The 25,477-nt window shown below is 42.0% G+C and overlaps 1 protein-coding gene across 1 annotated transcript; it reads right to left on the reverse strand.

Annotated features, from left to right (window-relative positions):
• Positions 1 to 257: 257 nt before the first annotated feature.
• On the reverse strand, positions 258 to 23,723 carry GLIPR2 (GLI pathogenesis related 2). Its single transcript, XM_084507998.1, has 5 exons — positions 23,373 to 23,723; positions 12,667 to 12,775; positions 10,455 to 10,558; positions 2,884 to 2,961; positions 258 to 1,836 (listed from the first exon to the last, which is right to left on the reverse strand). Exons 1-5 carry the CDS (start codon positions 23,383 to 23,385, stop codon positions 1,676 to 1,678), a joined length of 465 nt encoding a protein of 154 aa, XP_084364124.1. The 5' UTR covers positions 23,386 to 23,723; the 3' UTR covers positions 258 to 1,675.
• Positions 23,724 to 25,477: the final 1,754 nt, after the last annotated feature.

A 25,477-nucleotide genomic window follows, 5' to 3' on the forward strand; every position in this document is an offset into this window, starting at 1 on the left:
CAACAGAGAAAGATGTATGACTCTTCACCTTTGGATTCAAGTCAGTGCAAAATTTCTATAAAGAGGTGATAGTCATTTTTGATCTGCTTTATGATTTATCATTTCTTAGAAGGTCTCTCTTCTTTCTTTCCTGCACTAGACTACTTACTGGTTTATTTGCATATCCTTACATAACTAAAAGTCATATGTTAATGTCCTGGAAATAAAATCCAAAGATCATCTAACAAAGATTCAGGTAACTGCAAAGACTTTAGTAGTTCATATTCAAAAATATTTAATTTTCAGATGTTCATTGTATGTGTTAAATTCTTGGTTACAGCAAAAAGTTTATAATATACAGCATCACAGTGACATATAATCAAGCCGTAACAGTGCAGTTTATTACAACTGTGTAAACAAAAAGTATTTCTGCAATGGCACTCTTCATGAACCAAATTCTGGCATACAGAATCTCAGCAGAAGTCAGAAAGAAACATTTACATAAAAAATAAAACCCCAAATTAGAGTATATGAATCTGGCCAAAGTGTCCAGTCCACATTTTTTAAGGAGAAAAAAAAAAAAAAAAGAAAAAAGCGTCCATAGAATTTTTGTTCGTTTTCTTTTAAAGAAATTAATTTATTTTTTTTTTCCCCAAGACATCTATCCAGCCTGTGACACATTTCTGCTGTTATTGAATGATAACAACTAAGAGCAAATGTTTCTTAATTATGATCTGGGAATGTTATTGTCTGCGTTGTATGATACCTGCAGAAGGTATTCCCTAGGAAATAAAAATAAGTTACTGAGAAATAAAATCCAAGATGCTCTCCAAAAGAAACTTATTTTATACATTTAAGAAAAAAGGCACTACCTTGCTTTTCTGTAAGGGAAGTAAACAATTTGATTATAAGATAATGTACATACTGTAAACTGTAGGATGGGGTTAAACTTGAAATACACTTCATCTGAAATAAATTTTAAGTATTAGCACCTAAAAACATAAAGCTAGGATTTAAACATTTCTAGTAGCTTTCTGGTCATGCATTAGTTATAGCTTGCTTGATGGATACAATTTTGCCAGCAATATGTTAGTGTTCTCTGAGATCCTTTTAATGAAAACATACAGGTCTGAATTGCCCTACATTTTATACAAGTACTTTTCATATGGGAGGCTTTGCACATGTTCTATCTCATCTGTAGAGAGCCAACCCCACAGTTGCAGGAGGTACAGAGAGAAAGCAAAGAATTTATAGTTATTAACGAATACTAGAAAACTTGAAATACATGATATAATTACAAGCTGGTATCTTCAGTTTACACAAAGCTACAAACTTGCTTGTTAAGAAAAAGACATCCAACATGTGCTTACTCACATGCTGACACAGAGTTCATGCAAAATATTAAAAAAAATAAAAAAGAAAAAAAAATAAAAACTTATAAACTGTTACCCTTCAGAAATACTGCATACACTTCATCCTCAGATAAACTGCAGCCCCCTCAGAAACAACAGGGACCTAATGTGTAGATTGACTCAAGCAACATGTAATTGCTTCCTCTGTAACGAGAAGCGAACAGCAGTATCCAACAGGAAATGTCATTGAATTGTACTTCATTTCAAACACTGTCAAGTCCAAACTTAGGTTCATTTGTCGCTAAACAGTAACACTACCTTTTTTTTTTAAAAAAAAAAAAAAGTTATTTTCTTGGAGGAAGGACATTTTCTTCATAGTAGCCTGGATTTACTACATTTCCAGCTGGATCGTACCTAGCTACCACAAATGTAGAACCATCACTAGCAGATGCTTTTCCGACTCCCATCTTTTTTGTGTTCTTCCAAACCATTGCTGTGAAGTGGCCTGAAGAAAGAGAGAAATATATGCAGACATTTTAGGTGCTAAATTTAAACTAGCCCTTTAAACATGTGGAGGGGTTGTTGGTTGGGAGAAAGAGACAAACCTGTTTTTTTCTCTAACAGGAAAGAAAAATGAAGGTGTGAAAAAACAAAAAACCTCTACATCTAGCATTTTGTCTTGAAAAAGCCTACTTTCATCTGGTTCGTTCTACTATTCCAGTTCCATATCCTATTCCCAACTAGTAAGAGAATCACGAAAGACGTAGTTTGATGAGTATCTGACATAAAACTCCACCAAGACATCATGGTCTCTACTTCCTGCAGTATGAACAGCAGTTCTACCACCTCATCTTCCCTCATCCTGCCTGCATGTGCAACTGTTGAAATTAGTACTGGTTTTTTGTGGCTTCTTGTGCCTAGGTCTAATAGCCACCCCCAAGTTGTGTTATCAGTCATTCCCCCTATGCACGGATGAGTACCATTGGAGAAAACACAGATTTTTCTTAATCTCAGATGAGCTTGGGCATATCTCTTGCTTAATTCAAGGAATGATGTTCCTATGTTCATGCCACACTGTATTGTCAATATGCAGTCAGTGACCTGTGGCTGATCTCCAAATTATAGCTGAAGTAATCTCTGTGATTGCAGTGATGCCGCTCAGTAGAAGACACGTGTCAATGTAAACAACAGCACAGTACATTTAATAAGACATCTACATGATTCCAATTCAGTGGCATTTACAAATTAATTTACCTTAAATATAAGTTGCCTTTTAAGAACTTTGAAGTTGGCAGAAAAATATAATATGTTAAAAAAAAAAAAAAAAAAAAAAAAAGATTTTGCTTACTTCCTTATTTCTCACAAGTTTTTGTTTACCCTTCTGTCAGCTTCTAACATAAAAATTTGGAGAAATTCTAATATTATTTTCTCTCTTTTTTTTTTTCTCCTAAGAATAAGGTAGATTTTTGAAAAATATCAAGAGAAGCAGAGCAGTCAATTTCTTAAAATAAAAGTTTTGCTTTTGAAGAGAAAGAGCTCAATCTGAACTTACCTGTCCCTGAAGAAAAACCTGGGTTTTGAAAGCTGTAATTTTTTATTTCACTGTACCATCTGTCAGCCACATCCTTCCCTGAAACACAAAAGAAACATGGAATCATGACAGGTCACATAAACACAAGAAAGTAGCTCACTTACAGCATGACCAGAAAGATCTTCTGTTAATAGCTGATGAGAACTGTGCAACTGAAGGCACAACTTCTGGAAACATGATGAAACAGTCTTTTACTGAAGAAAAGTTTCTGAGAAGTAGGTAACATGGTGGCACATGTTACTTACCAAGTATTTATTGTTTTGCACCAGCTGTTGCTATACGGTTACTAATTATTCCAAAGTTTTTGTGAACTATCTCCTGCCACCAGTTACTTGAGTTTTTCTCAGCTTCTTGATACAAACACAGTCCAGCAGTTTCTTCACTGAAGTGCTAGGAAATATGTGGCCAGCACAGTCAGGCTCAAAGCTCAAGCAATCTGCAGGAAGAGCTCATCCCACTCCAGGGAGATCTCTGTAGTGCGTTCTCCTCAGGTAGGATGGAGCTGATGAATCACAGAATGGTTTGGGCTGGAAGGGACCCTAAAGCCCACCCAGTTCCAACCCCCTGCCATGGGCAGGGACACCTTTCACCAGACCAAGTTGCTCAAAGCCCCATCCAGCCTGGCCTTGAGCACCTCCAGGGATGGGGCATCCACAGCTGCCCTGGGCAACGTGTTCCACAGCCTCAGCATCCTCATATTAAAGAATTTCTTCCTTGTAGATGATATAAATCTGCACTTTTTTTTTTTTACTTTAAAGCCATAACTCCTTGTCCTATCCCTACACTCTGTGATAAAGAGTCCATCCCCAGTTTTCCTGTAGACCCCCTTTAGGTACTGGCAGGCCGCTGTAAGGTCTTCCTGAAGCCTTCTCTTCTCCAGGCTGAACAACCCCAACTCCCTCAGCCTGTCTTCACAGGAAAGGTGCTCCAGCCCTCTGATCATCCTCATGGAAGGAAGAAGGAAGTGAAAAGAATGAAGAGCGCTTTACTACCTCCAGCAGCTCAGTCAACAGGGCCACATGCCTGTTGTTGCCTGCAGTTAAAACTTTGCAGGGTTGAAGTTAGAAAAACCTACGGACAACAGAGACCAGCGTGGTGTAGCATTTGGATCAGGAGGGTTAAGAAATCCATTTAGCCCTTAACAAAACTGTCTAGCAGTTTAACACATTGAGTGTTTTTTTTGTTTTGTTTTGTTTTCCTGCCCATGACTGTCTGTAACTTTAAGCCTGGAAGGTAGTGAAAGAGCACTCATCTCCCCCATCTTGGATGGGCACTCCTATCACTAGGTTTCTGCATACCTTTTCAGCAGATACTCTCTCTTGGGACACATTTGAAAAGAATTCAGTGAGCCTTGCCAGGTTTTCTGAGCAAAAGAGGGAAGCCTCTGACCTGTGGAGCCAGGTGTTTGAAGAGCTCCAAGCAAACCAAAGAAAAATGACCCTCCTGACATCCCTTAGTTTTGTGCTTTCATCAGCATTTAACACCTCAAATTTCTAAACGCATTTATTCTTAATGGGGTTTACTCAGCACTTGAGCCATGGGGGATTTCTACTTTGAGGTGCTCTAACCCAGGGTCCTACAGTCAGGCACATTAAATATACGTGTCTAGGAGCTGGCACTGCATGGAAATCCTTACATGCAGCACTGGCACATCTCCTCAGAGGCATTCACTGACCACAGTTATTTAGGGATCACAACTATGGTTAGTGGCATAGCACTAAATGCCTATAGGTCTCTAACTGTGACGTTTGCTGAAGAAACAATCCTCCCTTGTTTTGTGCTGAAACATTATGGAATCCCATAGACAAGAGCAGATTCTGATAATCCACAATGAATCTGGTCAAACTGACAGCACAGAGGGCAGAAGCTCAGAGCAGAGTTGCAGATGCTGTGCACTCAAAGGTCAGACATGACTTCTTTTCCATTACTGCTTCTTAGGAAATTCTTGTGTCAAACATGGAGGGGGTAAGAAGGGACAGGTTTTTCCTTGAGCTACATCAATAATGAAATTTCTGCTTAGCATTCCAGGAAGTATGACATAAAGCCAGTCCATCTCATAACTGCCAAAGATGTTAAGACTACTGCCATGAAAAATGCTGGTCCCTGGTGGACTCCTGGCTGCAGAACCACAATGACTCATGTTCTGCTATTTTGCAGCAAAAAGTCTTATGTTTGCACTGTTCTAGGAGTCAGGCATTGAGATGTTAACCTCTTTAGACTTCAGATGCTTATGAGTGCAATCTGCTAAACTGATGGCATCGTTAACCTGGCAATCTGGCTGTCAGGGCTGTCACAGAAAAGAAAATATTGAATGAACTGCCATCTCTGAAAGGTTTGTGGAAATACTAAGAACTTACCCATACACCACGCAGCTCATTAGGAATGGTGCTCTCTTACTAAGTCTATTTACATTTTCTGCATAAAAATTTAGCAAAACCTCTCTTGATTCCCAAAGGAAATATTTTGGAAATAATAACAGGTTCCTACTTTCCCTGTTCTCCTTGCAACAAACAACAAATCCTGTAGACCTGTTTTATGGCTGAAGTCTCTAATGCAAATAAAATACCTGTTCATCTGTTACTCACACTAAAGCTAAAATGAAGGCTTAAAAACTTGCAAAGACCAATTAATGTGCAATTCAAGGGAAAAATAAAAAACACACAGGGTAAAAAACAATCATCCTGTCTCACACCAGACCTCGCACCTATGAAGAATTCAGATGTGTTTGTGGCAAGCTGGGTGAAGCAGATGCACAGAGTGTGACAGCAGACATATCAGCCTATAAAGCATATGTACTTTGTATGTACAAGTGCTTAAATAACTACACTATATAAATGAATTTTTACAGATGTAGTACTGCATTTCCACTGCTATCAACACTTCACTCCATCCATTAGTACACAGCAAAAATAGGAGATCACAAGAAAGTCAACCTCACTCTCTCTACTGCAGCTCTAAGAAGCTTATCTAGGCTCTATGCAACAAGAACTAATACTCAGCATAATGGAAAGGTTGCAAGACACATGGAAGTTCTGATGTAGTACCTCTTCATTTATTTTATTTTTTGTCTGTTTGCTTGTTTGTTTTAATGTAAAGAATATCATAATGTGAAAATCTGGTAATGCCTTAATTCAAGGAAGATGGCAGTGACATCAGGCAAGAATGCCCCAGTCCTGCACATGCAAGACAACGAGCACAGTTATGCAAGACAAGTTATGATGTGTTAAGTCCCAGCCTTAGCAGTTAAGTTAACTTATTGCAGGCAGACAGTGAAAGTCTAGAAGCTAATAGCTATGCTCTGCTTAAATGTGAAGGATCGGGTTATCATTGCACAGTATTGCTGTCATCCTTGAATTGAAGAGTCATTGCATCAGCGGCTGTGAGAAATTAAAGACTGACTTGTTCCCAGCAAGAGGGAGGGTCACCAAAGGACTAGGAAATGTGTGAAAGACTCTGCCCTGAAATCAAGCTGAAGACGTGGCTCAGAAGTAAAGGGGATGAACTGTATCTGTCAGATGTTGCAGGAGATGGGGGGTTCCTATGTGAAAGTTCCTACCATATGAGAAGACAGGCAGGTACCTAGTGATTAAATGTACTTTTATTCTGACTTTCTGTTCTCCGGGAAGCAGTAAGCAATAAACCACCATTGAAAATAACAGCTGATACACAGGTCACTATGGGAAAACTGTCATGAGCCCAGTGGGGAAAATGAACAGAAAGAGAACACAGGGGAGCAGAGCGCTCAGCCTAGCTCCTTGGATAACAACTTGCATCCTCAGACATGCTGTTTTGGGAGATTTGACCCCAGTATTTCCATTTCCATCACAAGATACATGATGCAGTTATATTCAGTGCCCATTGATTGACCTTGCATTTGAATGTTTCACTGAAAACAACTCCCTCTCCCTCACCCCCCAAAACATGGGCTGATGAGTGTTTGAAATGTATTTCAAGAAGGAAAAAAAAACACAGAAAAGAAATCATACTCGCACCCATCATTGCAGATTATAGCAGAAGTGACAGAAGTTTAATTCTATCAAAATCATCCAGATCTGTCCTACAGTCAGTGCTGCAGCTTCTCTTCCGTAGCTCCACTTGCAGAACCAGTGAGTGTATCGCTCTCTCTTTAAATACCCTTCCTGTTTGCATCGCTGTTAACCACATTTACAGTTTCAACACTTTTTCAATGGAAACGTGCTTCAGCTCCACCCTTCTCCTAACGATAGCTGACTGATGACCTGCTCAGATAGACTTACCAGCTGCTCATTTCAGAACAGGCTGTCTTGCTGTGATCAGTTTTGTCGGTAGCACTACTCTCTGGGCACAGCTACATCATACAAACTTTGGTGCAAAGATCCTTAATAGCCAAGTATAGTTCTGATCAATACTAGGTACAGAATAAGCATAGCTGTGTGTATCTAGCATTTACTCAAGCTAAGGGCGAGCAGCATGGCCATTCTGTTTGTTCTCCAAGTGAATCTGACTGCACCTATCTGCGTGGGTCTGTGTGGCCACCTGCACACATATGTGCAAGCTGTGTATGTGTCTGTGTGCACACCTGGGAACACACTCATCTTTGCTGCTGGTTGGACTCAGGGCACAAGGCTGTGGCAGTCCAGCAACTGTATTCAGCTTCATTAATATTTAATTGCTCTGAGGCCAGCCTTACTGTCTCTTGTTATACCAAATAAGCCTTAAATCTCCAAGACAACTCAGAGTAAATTGTTAAAAACATCCTAATAAAATTACAGAATATAGGCCATATTCAAGATCTCTTTAAAAACCAGGTACCCCAAACCTCATATCTTTCTTTTATCATTTTTCTAGGTTTCGTTACCACAATCTCCCTTCCACCAGTCTGAGTGGAAAGCAGGAGAGGCGGGTTTAAGTTTCTCTCAGAAATAAAATATCTATCTAGATGGGAGTCTAGATACTAGATAAAACTAGATATTTAGATATCTAACTAGATATCTAGATAACTAGATATCTAATACTAGATAAAACTAGATAGTTTTAGGGAGTAATTCTCTACTCCCAGCTTTCCCCATGAAGGTCCTTCTTTTGGCAGTACTGCATAAGCATGGTGTTGGAGAGCAATAGGGAGCCACAGGTGCCTCAAGGTATGCTTTGAGTCAGAAATTTTTCTGAGCACGTGCCTTCAGGGCTGGTGCAGAAGGTACCTGCACACTAGACCAGTTTTTTCCCAAACCTGGGTTCCTCACATCACTGCATGATAACCTGTTAATTAACCAAACCTGTTAATTTCTCTTATAAACTCCCCCATCAGCCGTAGTGTTTTCAGGGGCAGCACACCACACTCTTCACGACACCGTTCATCCCAGCCAGGATTTAATCACTCAGCGCCTGCCTTCAGCCTGCCGGTACGTGAGCAATGGCGCGAGGCATCCTAAGAAGCCTGACACACCACTGCTGCCAAGGCAGGCCGTGGTCTCCCACATCAGTGGCAGATGACAGCTCACTTACTCAAACGCAGACAAAGAGAAGCCTGCCACGGAGCAGTTCCTGCAGGACTTGGAGGGAGGAAACAGCTGTCAACTATTTCTTGGATTACAGGGATAAACATATTTCCAGCTACAGCTTTAGGCTATGTAACTCCAAAATCCTGAATGCAATGTCAGAGATTCTTGTGCCAGGAGAGGGTCAGGCTAGAGTGCCCTTATAATGTAAAGCTTTTTCTCCGAAACAGGATATACATCTCCTGGCATTATTACGGAACTCCTTAAGAGTCAAAATAAACAATAAGATCACTTTCTTACAGACAATACACAGTATGCTGGAGGTTTATTGAGTTTTGCTTTATCTGGGAAGGAAACTGGAAGACACAGACTCCCTTTGTTAAGCCCTTGAATAGATGCCTAATACAAATTTCAGCCTCATTGAGCAGGCTACAAATTAACTATCCAAAGGGAACTATATGAGAAAAAGAGGAAGAATGAACCAGCTCCACAGAGATGAAGACTAAGCCCAGCTAGGGGAACAACTTTCTTTGAAGAACTAGTTTTCTCATTCTGACACTCTGAATGATCCTGCTACATAGGAAATGTAGAACAGAACAAAAGAGGATGTAGCTTCATTTTCTTAGCAAGGCACTCAACCCCATGGATAACAAATAGCACTAAAATTGCTCAAAATTGGCAAGTTATGCATGGAAACAGTGCATAGAAGAAAACAAATGTGATCCAGAAAAGGACTGGCATTATAAATTTGTGGAAGGATTTGTGTGTTTTGTTTCCAGCTCTCTGAAAGAGAATCCTGTTTCTTTAACCTTGGGGGAAGGAGCACAGGCCATTAACGCCAACAAGAAGGAAGAAGTAAGCTCAGCCAGTGAGTCATCGGCACTGCAAATTTTGCCATACATCTGTGTTTTCCCATGCTATTCTGAAGTCTTGCCTCAGACTCTTGCAATGGACAGAATGCCAAATGTTAGTAGGTCCAATTGTATTTTTCCACCCTGCTTTTCTTTTTTAATATAAAAACGTATACACCAGGGACTAGAGCTGGCACTTGAAAAGGAACCTAGCAGTTCCTTTTTTTGGAACTTTTAGGCCCAGGGACCTGGGTCTGAAACTCAGTTCCTAAAATTGCCAGGCCCTTAAAATGGGACCTACAGTCTGCAGAAATGAGCTTCAATCTCCTCTAGACTGTGCTGGGAATTCCAGGGGCGGATGGGAATAAAGAAGGCAAGTGGTGACTTTTAATACACACCACCTGCTGTCTCAGCAGGCAGAGGCATTAACCCTGCACACTGGAGGAGGAAAGAGGGAAGAGCCTGCTGAACGTAGCTCTAAGGGTTCACCACGGGCTGCCAGCATGGCCAAAACTCAGCTCCTAGGGCACCCAAACTGAAAGCTGTCAATTGTGTGTTATGTTTATGAGAAAATGCATGCAGTGCTTTGTCTTCAGAAACAAAGGCAGGGAAAAAGGTTTAGAGCCTGTTTACTGACAGAGCAGAAGAGACCAGATGCTGCTGCCCGATACACTTGCCTCTCCCTCTTTGGCTTCCCCTCGCCTTTTTGCCCCCACGAACAGGAACTGATGTGCCGTACACAACTGCCACATTTCCATCTTCCTCACCACAGCTGGCTTGTGGTCAGCCCTTCCTTAAGCAAGGGCAAACTAAGGATAAAGGTGAAGAACGGGGCACTGGCAGCTTCCCTGCCTCCTGTCAGGGACAGAGAAATAGCACGCCAAGTAACATCATGTCAGGGACAAACAGAGCAGCCTAGCCACCAAGCCCTACCTCTGAAGGGACATAGGGCACTACCAGAGTTCATTACCCCTTCAGAGCCAGTGTGTGTTTCTTGCTCTCAGCACACACAGGTGACTGCACACCAGCATCCTGTCCCCATACAGCATGGGCTGGGCTGTGGTGGCTGCTTTTTCAGAGCAGAGGAAGTGGGGGTGCCCTTGCAACCAGCCAAGGCATCCACCTCGTTCATACCCTGAGCACAAAGTACAGGAAACAGGCCATTTATCTAGTGTCTGTGAGACAGACAGAGAAGAAACTTTACCTGGTTGATCATAGGATGCCCATGCCAGGTTTTCTCCGCATTTTCCATTAGCAGACTCGGAGCTGTGTTTGAGGACCCTCGTGGTGGCCAGCTCTTCCGCATACCTAGCAAAGGAATCCACACATCATGTCACAGACCGCAGCCAAGTTGTTTCGAGAGAAAGGCTGATTAATTCACTCTAGATCAGGCAGTTGGAAGCACGAGATCTGTGTCTGAAATCATCACCCTATGCTTCATTACAGTCAGAGATAAACAGGCACCTGCTGAGGGTGACTCAGTCATCCTAAAACGGGGATCCAATAGTCAATTTATTTAGCCTGCCTCAATTCTTGGGACTGAAAATAGTAGAAAATAGGCCATTTTCAACACAAGCAGAGAAACAGAGCAAATTAACCAGAGATAGACCAGATACTTACCAACAAAGATACAAGATATATCCAAAAGAAAAAGGTGAGGCTCCTCCTTGTATTTAAGATTATGCACAATCTGTCCTGACAAATATGAGATTTGATATTCCATGTCTGCTATTCAGAACAAAACATTATGGTTACACCGGTTTCTGAACATGCTTTTGATACTTATAAGTAAGTTACAGGCAGCCAACAAACAAAGGTTTCCCACTGTTGCTCGCCACAGTGAGGAAAGTCAGCTGAGACTGGAGAGGATTGTGAGGAATTCCAGAAGGACCTAAAAATACCCAGGAAGGGCAACAGCACACTTAGAGATAAATGCGGAGCAATGCCTGTTTGGCAGAAATAATCTGAACTATTCATACAAATTGATTCGTTCAAACCATCGGTAAAAGTTTGAGGAGACAAGACGTGTGGCTGACAAGTCAGTGAAACCTCTTCCTCATTGGGAGGCACCACGTAAAACGGGAACAAAACAAACCTCTGAAGAACAGGAAGAAAAACTCAGATTACATAGGTATGCAGATGCGTCACTGGCATTCCAGAAATACTGCATCTGGTTATCGTGGTGCCTCAAAAACTGGAAAAAAAAAGGACCGAATTAGATTTTGATTGCTGCCAGAGGGCACATCAACAAGCCATGTACATGGTGCGCTGTACAGCACATCACCTGGTAGGGATTTCTGGTCTGGGCATGAGGGGACTGTAGCATCTGCACAACAGAGTGTGGCACCATGCTGAGACAATAAATTGGGTTCTGGAAACACTACAGCTTCTCTGGTTCCTGGCCAGACAGCATGGAGAACTCTGCAGAGTTAGGGTAGAAAGCCTAATGGGAGATGAGAGATGATAATGGGAGATGACATTTGCAGGGATCAAGCTGACCAGTCTTTAGCTATTATGTGAAGACATTTATATTCTGAATAGTTTAGTCATCATTTCACCCTTCAACTATTTCCTTTGTACTGTGAAGATCTATTCCTCAGCCTGAAAAATAAATTGAAGATGATCAGGTGACCTCCAGGTCCCTTCCAACCTCAGCCATTCTGTGATCCCATGAAAATTGCTTTGAAAATTGTTGCTGTAAGGGGAAAGGAAATAATCTGGTTTTCACATCTACAGCAAAGAGGAAAAGCAGTAGTGGACTAGAATTTCTGCAAGGAAGGCTTAAATCAGGCAGTAGGAAGTTGGATCCAATGTATGTTAACTGTACATTAGGGAGTTTGCACAGTCTTCAGCACTGGAGAAGAGGTAAGGTGTGTCCCTCCTGAGAGACTAGGGAACAATGTTACACTGACTTTGCTTTCGTGGAAGGAAGACAGACAATTTGATCTGAAATTACTTCCCTTTGATTTCATTGATCTTGGGCCAGTCATCACGTCTTACCATGAAAGACTTTTCTCCACTATTTCAGCAGCAGCTGAGGTTCTTTAGCAGATGACAGTGCATCATCTGACAGAGACAGTGGTGATGAAGCATGTTTTAGGCAACTAGCCCCTGCAAAGGAGACACACGAGTGTAGACAGATGTAGCCCATGTCTCGAAGAGGGTGCAAGGAAGATTCACACACTTGTGGCCAAAGAAGTGCCTGTGTGACTAGCCGGTGTTATGTGATAGAGAAAGAAAGGAAGAAAAGATTTGGGTAGGTAGACAAAAAGAGCAGGGTCCTTCACTTCCCACCCAGTAAGCTTACGTTGAATATCAGCATATCAAAAGGCAAGTATTTCTGCAGTATGCATAGGCAAGCCTAACCAATACAAGTGACAGAAATCTCATTAAAGAAAATAAAGGACTGAACTCACTGTTGGGCTCCTCTGTTTAACTTCTTGCAGAGTTTTAATGGGGGGACTCCGTGTTTCTTCCTGTAGTCATTGTGTGCTTTCAAGACCTCTTCAGCAAATTGTTTGGAAGCTGAAATCACATCAAAAAATTGGAAAGGTCTGTCAAATACAGACATCAGTGAAGACAGAAAAACATACCCTGTAGACTAAGATGCTGGAAAAGGCTGAGCTGAAAGACAGGAGCATGCCACCCTCATTACCTCTGAGGTGGATGAAATGAAACATTAATGCCTTCTGTCCAGGAACTCTAAGAGACACTCCCAGTGGGATGGTACAGATGCACTACAGGTTGAAAAACAAAACAAAAAAAACACCATGATCCTTATTCCCTTCCTCAACAGCAATGTGATTTAAAGTTAGTTTGACTGACTCTCATTTCAAGCTCTCTATGCACCGCATAGCCACTGCAAAGAAATCAGAGTAAGCAAGGATTAGGTCCTCTGAGGAGATACACTAAATATGTGAATTGTTATCTGTGTATGCAAGAATTTGTATCAGTCAAGACACTCCCAAAAGAAAATGGAGATATTAAAATGTGTAGAAGTATGCAAAAGCTTTGAAACACACAGCATTCTTTGTAGGCACTACATAGCACAAATTCACAGAACACTCCAGGTGCACCTGTGTTTGGCTCAAGACGAATAATAGTCACAAACAGCAGGTGGTAACGAAGGAAATGACTGCTGGGGAGGATTTTTCTTTTTTAATCCCCTGTGCTAGAGTGTATTTGGTAAATATCTGAATTTATTACAAAGCTTTTTAAAAAAAAAAAAAAAAAAAAAAAAAACTCATTTTCATACTGTTGGTAAACCTGGGAATTTCAGCAGCAGTAGACAGAGGACAAAGTGCTAACTCACAGTGGCAAACCAGATGCGATTCACTTTGATGACAATGTTCTCTTTTTTTTTTGCCTTCCTGATTTTTTCTCAAGTTTCAGGAAAAAAAAAAATATCTAATAATCTTCCCTGGAATTGGTCACCTGGTGGAATTTCCTGCATCAAGAGGAATTTGGAACCTCTGAAGTAAGGTATTAGGATAGTTAGAGAAGAATTTTTTTCACTTTCTCTGTACTGCTGTAGCTTCTGAACAGGCTGAGACATATTTTAGTATTTACTCCAGTTTTACTGTAAGGCAGGTTTCTACATGTATTAATGCAATTTGTGACCTAATTTCTGTCATATTAGGTATCAGCTTTAAAATTCTATATTCTATGTATCTGAATAATCATAAGTCCTAATTAGGACTCCCATCACTTTCCTTGTAAGATGTTTTCAAAGCCCATATAGATCTCATGACTAGAAAGCTGTTCCTGTTATTAACCTTAGATTTCTCAAGTTTCCCTCATTGCTCAATTTTAACAGCTACAATCACTCATCCCCTCCTTTATTAGCATGTACACTATTCTCCTGTTTGTAGTGATGCATTCTCCCACAGTGTAGCTGTCAGTGTGCATATACTGCTCTTGCAATGCTTTTCTAAGGTAATTACCCAACCCACACTCACGCTTTTAGCTGTTGCCAGAGTTTTCACTAGTTTTAAAAACAGCTTTAAGATAATATTGTGACCTAAAGTAATCTCAACGTCCAAATGCACATAGAAAGCCATCACTGTTTCACTCAGGACCTTTTAACTTTTGAACAGAATATGGAGTTGAGTTTGTTCATTTCTCTGGACCAAAGTTGTGCTGTGGGCATACTCTTAATATATTCTCCATCAAGATGTTTTCAGGCTAGATTTTTTTTTGGTAAAAAAACCTGTTGGCATAAGACAGCTGAGACTTCAGCAATAGGAATCTTATTGAGGGAGATGAGGTCTGCCCACCACATTCCTCCTCCTAGGTCTGCCTTCACTCTTGTGTCACAAATTGCATACCCTCAAATAAAACCGGCGCCCCCCACTTCAGCATGTAAGCACCCACACACCCTTTGCTAACAAAACTCTTCCATCATCCTTACTGGCACTGCTCACAGCTCACTGATGCTATGGAGCCAGGATCATAAACCTCTCATCTGCTGCATCACGGCCTTTTCCTAATGCATCTACCACAAGTTACTGAGGAAAGCAGGCCTACAGGTGATTTCACTGATGCAGGGGTCCATGCTTCCAGCAGGGACATTTTAGGGTAGCCCACAAATCAAAGAATTTGAAATGCACAGCATTAGAATTTGTATTACATACTCCAGGCTGCCTATTTTCTGCACAAAACAATCTTAGAGCTAGTGGCTGTTATCACCTAGACTTAATTTCTCATCTGCTCAGCGTTAAACAGCAGATAAACACTCTGACCTGCAAGTATGAATTTTGGATTCAAGTGATTTGTTTTTGACTACAATAAAAGATTCAAACTCTAGGAAAAAAAAAAAAAAAAAAAAAAAAGCTTGAAATCAATTGAAATGCAGTCTTTTTCAATTGTCAGTCCATCCACTAACAGACATTGCACAGTCCAGTTCTGTGCTAATATTTTGATCTACAAAGAGCAACAAAACATGGAAAAAACAGTTTCTTCCAGCCATGGCAGACACCACTCTACAGTGCTTAGGGGTCTTTCCCTTCCCTTTCCTTTCTTTTCTTTCCCTTCCCTAAAGGTGGCTGCTATATAAACACTTATCTCCAGTGACTCAAGCTCATGTGCTAACCACCTCCCTCTCCTCTGCTCTCTGAAGCGTGGAGAGGGACGCCCAACTGCCAAATACATTTCAGATTTGTTCTGGGAGACATGCTAAGTTTTTCCATTTTAATCAATGTTCCATACACTGAGAAGCCAGATATTAAAAGTGAGAGTTAACGGGAGTTTTCAGGCTCCCACCCAAATGTGAATAGCTTCCCAAGCAGCTCTGGAGATGTATTTTTTTTCCCTTCACATAGGCTGCTTAAGCTGCTAGAAAAAAAAAAAAAATATTTCCTACTGCCAGGAAATGGGTTTTGGACATGAATCATTACAGGGCTTAACAGATAAAACAATTAAAACTATTAGCTACAGTTGTTTGTTTCTCATTATTCAAACATTTACTGCTGTTTTAGATTCTGCTTGAGCATTGCCTAAGATACGACAGCACATGACAACGAATTTACAGGCTAAGATGTAGTATAGACCACCTTGTAGTATAGTCCAAGAAGGCTGCAAGGTGTGTTTTCAGGTTCATTGATGAACTTTGTTTGAAAAAGTATGCAGAGTCATCTGGGTTGACTTTTCCCATCAGATTTATTTCCCTGAGTATTATATTTCACCATTCTTTTCCTTCCTCCAAGCAGTGCCAACCTCCTCAACCTCTCTCAGGTGAAGTGCTCTTCATGCCTGAATCCTTCCTGCCTCTTCTCTTAACCTTGTCTTCTCCTGCTCTGCTCTCCCCGTCGTTTGGCCACCAGAACAGAAGCGAGTCATCTGAACACATCCTCTGCGGTCCTGGCTGCTCTATATCACCTCTGCAGCCATCAGCTGCACCTACTCCACTGGGCTTGCAAGATGAGGTGGGGAAAAGTTAACAGTAAAATACTTCACAAAGTACAAACACAAAACTGCTCCACCCAATACCTACACAACAGATATGCTGTGGGTAGCCCTTATGTCACAACTCAGGACCCACAGCATTATACCAAGCATACACTCGAGTAGTAAAAAAGACACAGGTTTTTAATGGCTAAGTATCCAACACTGTGATTCAAGAAAGAGCACAGTTTTCATTTCTAGGAGTATCCATTGTCTTCTCAATGCTCTCTGCCCTATTGTTTATGGGTTAATCTTCACTGGCAATCTTGTACTTTATGTAAATACTAAGTTTTTCTTTTTGCCTTCAGATAATTAACACATAACAGAGTCGACAAGAAATGGACCTTCTGTAGAATCCTCCCCAGAAGCGTACCAAAATGTGTGTCTCAATTCATCTTTAAGCCACGAGACAGACCTCAACTTTTCACTCTGTGTGTGCACTGCAGGTAAACGAAGATAGTGACCTCACCTTTCAGTTTTGCCCCGAAATAACTAAACAGAAGGAAAGTCATGTAACAGCTGGAACCACATTTCCGAAGGCAGATGCAAAACACGTTTCAAAGAACCCACTCTTTTGGGAAGAGGTAAATGCAAAGAAACTGATCCCAACAACTTTGGTGATATGACTCATATTACCCAGGATACTGCACATTATTTCGACACTCCTTCCTGCCCAGAGCACAAGGAGGAACATTAACAGGGAGAAACTGCTCTACTCCGACAGAAGAAATGGAACGTGGAAAGATGGTGTAGCAAATACAGTTTTTAATATGCCCAACAGCTTTGTGAGAAAATTTCTTTGAAGCTTTAGGAACTAAAACATTTATATGAAGAATTCCTTTTTTACCCACCCAGATAACTAAGGATAACTCTATTTTGACAAACTTCTCAAAGTATATTAACAGATTGGAAACAAACAAAATTCTTCAGTAAAAGCCAACTAAGCCAATGACCACCTTCTCACCTAGACCTAAGAGACCTGGTATATTTCTTATTAGCCATCTTCGTCCTCACATGAAATGATTCTCTAGAAACTAGCCACAGCTGAGTCTTTCGCACAACAAGCATACTGCTTCTCAATGGAGAAATGATGGCTATGTAATTAACATGAGAAAGGTTAAATGAAGACAGTTGCACCTCTGTCACCATTTTGACTCTGTGCTTTGATTTGAGGACACAAATGCTCCGTGGTGGTTTTATGCTGGTTCACCTCTGCAAAGCCACAAAGACCAAATGTTTCATGTTTCTTACTCCATGTATTTGACTGCACCTTCTTGCTCCCTGTCTGGGATAAGAGTGTTTTCACAGACTGGTTCTTAAAACTATTCCTAAATACATCACTTGGGAGCATGGATCTGACACACTAATTCATGCATCACTTCCAGTCACAAGACCTGACCTCCTTCTGCGAGAAACTCCCCCATACTCTAACAAAACTGGCTGATTGCTTGGAAACACATAGAGGAAATGAAATCATATATACATTTTGAAGGGAAGGAAAGACAAAATGATACCATATTCAAAAAACCATTACATCCTGGGTGGGGTTTCTTTGTCTTCTTTTACACCTTTGAACCAAGAATAGAATAGAGGCAACACCTCCATCCCATACAGTGGGCCTTCATGGGGAATACCATAGTTATTTGTAGCCAATTTCCCTTCCAACCTGAATTACCCTATTTCAAGTTAGCAGAGAAAATATTGCTTAAGGGCTTGCAAGGAATTGGGGTTTATAATTAGACACAAGTTTGAATGAGAGTAGTTTCCTGGAACTTTCTTGTGTTTAATCAGTCTGCTCAAAATAGCTTTCCCCTCAGTTCAGGGGATCCCGCTTCAGGGAGAAGATTCTCCGGACCCACTCCCCACTCATTTCATTATCCAGGTTTCCTCTACAGCAAACTGGCAGCTTAATAACCTTGCATTACCTGTGCCATGTGATGCAACACATTGTTCCCCCTCTCCCCCATTCCCAATTTGAGGCATATTGCCTGAGAATATGAAACCACCAGTGTAATAATGTTTCAATGGCATTAGTCATGTCACTCTTTGATTGCAAATCCTATTCTTGCCATAATAGACAGTGTTGATTACTTCCTCACTTAAAGGCCTTTTATAAACTGTTAGGCAATTGACTCCGCTGATTAAAAAGGAACACCTGGTAAATGGGAAACTGCACAGCACAGAGAAGCAGTGGAGCCTTCTGAGATAAAAAAAAAAAAGGAAAAACTAATCAGTCTTGAACACCGACAAAACAAAGCTCTCTTCCATTTTTTTTGTGGGGGAGAGTGGCATGGGAGGAGAAATGCTTTGCTTGGGGTCCCTCTCCTCTCCAAATAACGAGACCAGCAAACCTTTCAACAACCAAGTAGTTGCTGTCATGGAGTGGTCATCATGCCTAAGGCTGGAAGTGACTGCTCATCAAATCTAGAGAAGCCAGAGTTGGATTTGCACGAGAGATAATCAGAAAACATTATTTTTACCACTACTCTGCTATGGAGGACCACTAATGTTGTAATCATGACACACATGCACAACCCTGGATAGACAGTTAGTGAGTAAACTGCTAACCCTTTAAAAAGGCTGCGAACTTCTCATTAATAAGGCCTTATATTCTTAAATCTAATTGGACATAATTCTGATGGCCTTAACTAGGCCCATGTTGTCTTCCTCCAAAACACCCACGCCCATTGCCATCTCTTACAGGCTCATAGCTGCTTGCACAGGTGCCGGTTCTGAGTGAGAATTGTTAGCCACAGGCTTGGCCTTGCCTCCTCCTCCTCACAGGGCCACGCAGCCTGACTCAGACACAGTTTCTATCTAGACCTTCAAAGACTGGCCAGAACTTGCTTATATCTGCCTGTAAAAACACAACATTGATATGCTTCAGCTAATCTTTTGGAGAACAGAATGGCCTTTACCAAAACAGCTATCTGAAATACTCTGCCGGCCTGTGGAGATAGGCAATGAACGACTCAGCAGTTACCATCAAGAGATTCATTTTCTCTTACTTTTGGTTCCTGTACAGGGCAGCAACCAAGGCAAATTCACATTCAAACAAGATAGAAATTAACTGTTGTACTGTTTAAAAAAAAAAAAAAAAAAAAAAAAAAAAGAGGTCTTTGTTGAATGTTTTCAATGATTTTGAGCAGTAAAAGTTTTCTTCATGCTTAATTATTTTTTAGAATGATCTCTTGAGGGATGCAGAAAGGAGGGTTGATGCTTTTTGATGTGTAACAGCATGGCATGGGAAACCTCAGTAGGCGTCTTTGTTAATACAGACCATCCCATTCTGTCTCATTCCTTGTGAGCCACTTCATGCTTGTTTTGGTGCTTATCTGCCTTGAACACCAGGAGCAAAGGCGACTAATCTAGCAGCAAACAGGAGTAACTACTCTTACAAGAGATGGCTGCTGCTCCTCTGGCCAGTTGTTGGCCTTCTCCTCTGCCTAAACTATGATTATAAAAATTAAGCCCTGAATATTATTTGCTGAAGCCTGATGCCTTCCTGGCAGATCTTCCTCCGCTTCCCATTCACCAAACTTGAACTGAGTAATTAGCATCATCTACACACAAAAACTGGAGAAGCGTGGCTTTTTAAATTGAACCAGCTTGATTTTTGAAGGGCCCTTTTCCTACTACTCCTCCAATTCAGCTCTGATGTAAAAAGAAACTGCCAGTAACTTGCATTAATCACAAGTTCTGCAGATGCCCCAGCGTTACCCAACATGCAGGGCTGGTTACTTGCAGTTTAGGCATTCGTTTCCTGTATCACCACAGGTCCTCCAAAGCCAGCCAACACAAAATGCATTGTCATTTTGTCAGTCTGTGAGTATCACGTTTCTCAGAAAGCAAACAGGTCATTTCTCTAGGATACTTGAACTTGGTTAAGAGCTGCCACAGCTGTCTCCTCTCGAGACGCTGAGTGCAAGATCAACTGAACATCCTTTTTTTTTCCCCCCTGCTCCAAAGATGCATCTTCAAAGCTAAAAACCAGCACATGCTTCTCGGGAAGCCTAAAGGCAAGGAGGAAAAACTGCACTGGGTTTGATTCATATCTCTCTTCTTGTTATTGGAACCCCTTCGTGGCCCTTGCTTATTTTTTCACTGACTCAACGCGCAGCACAGTGGGTAACTCCCAGCCACCTCTCTGGAGACCCACCCACATTTGCAGTGGCAGGAGGGGGGGAAGGAAAGAAAATAAGGAAACCAAACACTGTAAAAAAGATGCCCAATATTTACTGAGCCCATTCTTCTCTTTGTCTGCGTGCCCTGCACCCTGCGGCCAGGAGTCAAAGAGCACTTGATTCCCTCCCCATCACCTCTGCTTGGCGTTTAGAGGGCAAAGGGGGGCGAGATCCCTTTCCCGGAGGGGAAATGGAAGAAATGAGACTTTCCACAGCCTCTCTCTGCCACCTCCCCAGCCATCCCAGTGCGGAGGAGTGGCTCTGGCCGCCAGCTGCCTTCCTGAAGAGGGCTGGCAGCTGCTGCTGTGGATAACCCCTCTGGGGCGATGGCTGCTCCGGGACCCCGGCCTCCACGCACAGCTGCAGGGGGGTCAGAGCTGTGCCGTGACAAGGCTCATAGCAGCATGCCAACAAAAAAAGAGCAGCCAGCTCACTATCGGCTCATTTCCTGCTGAAAACACTCGCCAATATATTTTGGGAGGGGGCTGAGATCTCACGGGAGGGGAGCCTGCGCCACCTGCTAGCCCAGATGCTGCGTAAAAGAGAGAAGACCAGTGGGAGGACAGAGGGGGGTCCCCGTGTTTTGCCTCAGTGTTTGCAAAAGTTGTCTCCATGGGAGGCATTTTTCTGAGTCTGATGGGGGAGTTCCAGCGTGCACTTGGTTTTAGCAGCCTGCAGCTTCCAAGGAAGCTGAGTCAGAGATACTGATGTCTTCCAGGGCTCAGTCATAATAAGCGAAGCAAAAACACTGCTGCATCTGCGAGCTGGCTGTAATACTTGCAAAGAGCACCCCTTCAAGAGTAACCTAACGGCTAGTAGCAACACATTATTGGGGAGCTTTTATCAAAGTTCCTGCAAGGAACTGAGGTTATAAGCAGCGGGATTTATCTGCTCAGGGACACTTAGACCTCAGGATAAATTCACCAGAGATACAGAGGTAAAGAAACCGCTCTGAAGACATTTATTCTAAAATAGAGAGCCCCCAGTTTATGTGAATTAGGGGTGCTCTAATTCATGAATTATTCACTAAATTTATGCCTGCAGGTAATCTCTGCTGTAGTCTTTCTGATCCAGGAGAGGAGCGTGCACTCTTTGGGTGTCACCAAGAGGTCAGACCGGTCCCAACCTGTTACATTTCCACACATCCCAGTACAGAGAAACCTGCCCACATCTCCTAAGCCTGCTGTGTGCCCTCAGTAGTACCACGGCTGGACCATGCGATGTTTTACCCAAAACACAGAGGAAGCTGTACTCTTCCAAATAGCTGCTCTCACCCGTTCAATGGCAAACAACACTGAACAGTCTCAGACAGGAATTTAGAGACTTCAGGGCAGTGAAAAGGGCAGATTTAGTCAATGAACCAATTGTCAGGACAGGAGCTCTGATTGTGGTCCATCCAAAAAATACCTCACACAGTTCAAAGGCAGCTACCTGGACCCAGCTTGCCATTAATTTGAAAAGCATGACACGAGTGAGAAAAAAAAAAAAGTTTAAGATGTGCTTAGATCTCAAGCTCTATTTGTGTAACTTCTTGGAGAAGGAAACAAAAGCCTCCATGAAAGGAATTGCTGGTGTGCCTTTGCTCCTAATTTTGAAACAAAGAGCTGGTGTGCAGGGCTAATAGCTAAAGATAGCAATTGCCTTACAACTGTATTAGCAATTTGCAGAAGCTAGGCATTAAAATTAAGAGATTTTAAACTGTTTGGGATTGTGAGGGGCACATCAAGTCTCTACTGCCTTTGCCCAACCAACTTTGCTAACATAGCACGGGGATGCTAGGCTTATCTGGCACTTGTGCCTTTCATGCCACTAGCAAGGAACTTTTGAACGTGACACTTTCGAGCGACTACAGTTATTTTAACAGTTTTAAGGTAATTTTACTAATCCTAACCCACTTGAAAACACACAGACTGCAGGCCATGGTGCTAAGCCTGGGCTGGCTGTCGGACTGCCGCCGCATGCCGGGCAGTAAGAGCAAGCCCTGCAACAGCCACGCTTTCAGATGGCTCGGACTTCATATGGCTGCTGACCTTTAAAAAGGAAAAAGAAAGAAACCTCGACACACTTATGCTGGGGCCCATCAGAGTGTTACCCACACACGGATTTTCCTCAAGTTTCCCTGTGATTTTAAGTGAATTTATTGAGATTTTTTTAAACTGGATTTTACCCAGCATGTCCCACATGTGCTCTTTTATGGAAAAGACAGGTAGATAACATGCCACTGGGCTCTGATTAGTTGCAGAAATAACATCCTGACCACAAGAACAAGACTAAACTATCCATTTTTGTAGCGGTTTAAAAATTAAGCACAGATTTCCAGGCTCTAGGCACGTCTCTGTTCAAGGGGAACTGCTTGCAGCTCTAACGGGACGAGGGCGGACCAAGCCCTGGGGCGTGAGCTCTCTCTTTTTAAGGTCTCCAGCTTGTAAGGCAGCTTCAGGGGGATTTTCTCCAACACAGAACATAGGACCCAGGCCCACAGACAGAGATGAGCGGGCGATAATGCAACCAACAGCTGGCAGAAATAAGAGGCTTCACAAAAATCCGCACAGCTGGGGAAGAACTTTTGAGCCCAGCCAGCCTGTACTTGGTTAAAGTGTAACCAGAGCTTAAATCTAAATCCTCCTGAAAGAAAGGGCAATAAAAAAGCTTCTCTCTCCAAGCCAGCAAGTCTGCAGACTGTCTGCAGCACAGGAAGTGTTGTCAGGCAGCTATACACAAAGCAGTATTAATGCTATCAGGCTTACAATACAACCTCTACATTTTGCAGGTTTTGGGGGGTGCTTTTTCTTTTTTTTTTTTCCCCTTGCTTCTCTAGTGTAACGGTCCCGTTTCACTGTGTCATAGAGAATGCTCCTCCCAGCCTGCAAGATGCACAAATGAAAGCAGCCTGCTGAGAGAAAAGCCACTAACGTTTCGGGAAGGCTTTCGGAGCACAAACCCGAGCCATGCTATCGTAAGAACATGCAGCCAACTGCGCGGAAGCATTTGCTCACCTGATTTTCCCATGATCAAGTTGTGCTTTTTTTGTTTGCTTGTTTCACCTGATGTCTCCTCTCTTGATGGAGTTTCTCAGCTCGGCGCTGGCGATGAAGGGCTTGTAATTTCAATGCAACTTCTCCACTCCGCTGCGACTTCTGCTGGAGGAGCTCCGCTGAAATAACCCGTTACCGCCCCTCTCACAGCGCTGGGGAAGCCTGCCCCTGCCTTATAAGGAACAGGGACACTGCTTCTTTTTTTTTTTCTTAAAAAGATTCTGTTTAGGGTCAGGAGCTGCGTAGCCTCCACAGTAACCATGCAGCTCAAAAACACCATATGGTTTCACATACCGATTTAGTTTAGTAATCGGGGTTATGTCCTGATAAGAGTATGCTGTGGAAAAAAAAAAAAATCTGCTGACAAATAATTATGCTGGCACAACAGGCATCACCCACGGGGTTAATTCATACAGCTGATTACTCGTTAAAGTTTTACTAAGTTATTGCATGTAAAGTTAAAATAGGCAAGTGACACAGGAGTTTAACTATATTTTATGAGTATGAAAAGTTTCTCTGCACTGCTAAAACTATCTGTACAAGATCTGGGTAAGATGCAGCATAGGATTCTTCAGGGTAAGCAGGAATCATGATGATGGTTTATTTATTTCTGTGAAAAGAGTTTGATGTTCATACGCCTTATTTCATCTGTGCAAGCACGCTACAGACTGTATCACTGATACCTTCATAGTACATCTAAACACCTCACGCTAATCTGACAAATATTAACTATCATTTCAACTGCTGGGTGTGGAGATGTTACTCTGATTATTTTTTATTTATTTTTTTAATTCAGAAGTGCTGCATCTCTCCAAGTAATAAGTCAGTTATGTGCTTCCTACTTCCTTCTTTTCTTCATCACAGAAAAACATCTGAGGTCAATACTTCCTAATACTTCCTTTTTTTTTTTTTTTTTTTTTTTTTTCTTCTTTACAATACCTTTCAAAAATTTGAGGTTTTACTTAAAAAAAAAAAAAAAAAAAAGGAATAAAATGATTGTTTTTATTTTATTTTCAAATAAAAAAAATAGCAGGAGCAGATTAGGAAGACAACATCCCTTCACCAACACAACCCTCTTGAGATTGCTTCACCGGTGATGCTGCAGCACATGCTGAGCCTGTGTCATTATCTACGAGCTGCCCTGATTGCTAGGAACAGATACGGGGGTGAGATATGGGGGTGAATGATCACCAGCTGGAGGAGGAAACTGCAGGCTGCAAGGTCAAAGCCGTCTTCACAACTGCCTGACACCTCCCTCAGCTGGTGGCAAGCTTGAGCAGGGTGGAGACAGCAGAGAAGGCGAGCAAGGAAATCTCTTCTGCTCCCCCTGCCTTGAGAGTGGCAGTCACTGGCCAAGGCAGGAGGCACTGCAGAGCCCTCTACACAGAGATGTAAGGGATTTGTTGGATTTGTTTGCAGAAGTCAGCAAACCGTGGGCCAGTCTGTGAACCCTAGCCTCTAAAAATGCTCTGCTAAACCTGAAATGCTGCGTTGTTCTACCCCTAGGATGAACATCAACACTCGGAAAAAATTCTGTGCCATCCCACAGCCTTGACAAATAGTAGAAGGGAACTCAAATTTGCATAGTTAAGAGGCTCTGGTATTTAAAATTTTCATTTATATCCTCATAATTGGCAGTTATATTTTATGCTGTCCATGTTTTAAGTCTTCATAATATTCAGCTGCATTATAAAGCGACGTGCACTCGTGACCCAGATGTCATAAAAATCTCCAAAAGTTAGCACAGTCACCTGCATGTGGTTTTCAGCATATGCTGTGCAATCATTGCTTGGGAAAGAGGATTCCTCCAATCTGGCAAGATCCAGTGTTACCTGCAGGCAAAACCGGTGCTTTTTCTGTCCAGGAAACATAGAAATCAAAATCACTGCTCAGACGTGAAATGTTTAAAGAATCAGTACAAAATATGTGCGGTGACTCATCAGAGGCTAGAAAGCAATGTAAGCTGAGATACAAACAACAAAGAGGAAGTGGGGAGCAGGGCTTTTTAGCATTTTAACATGACCCGTTGAAATTTCCAGACTAAAAATTATTGCTGACCTTATCAG

The sequence above is a fragment of the Aythya ferina genome (genome assembly GCF_964211825.1).
Source record: "Aythya ferina genome assembly, chromosome: 2".
Lineage (NCBI taxonomy): Eukaryota > Metazoa > Chordata > Aves > Anseriformes > Anatidae > Aythya > Aythya ferina.

Coding starts and splice junctions, on each gene's coding strand:
- GLIPR2 (XM_084507998.1), bottom strand. Junction 10,559..12,666: donor TTAAACAGAGGAGCCCAACA/GTGAGTTCAGTC, acceptor TTCCTTTGCTAG/GTATGCGGAAGAGCTGGCCA. Junction 2,962..10,454: donor GGCATCCTATGATCAACCAG/GTAAAGTTTCTT, acceptor TTTGTGTTTCAG/GGAAGGATGTGGCTGACAGA.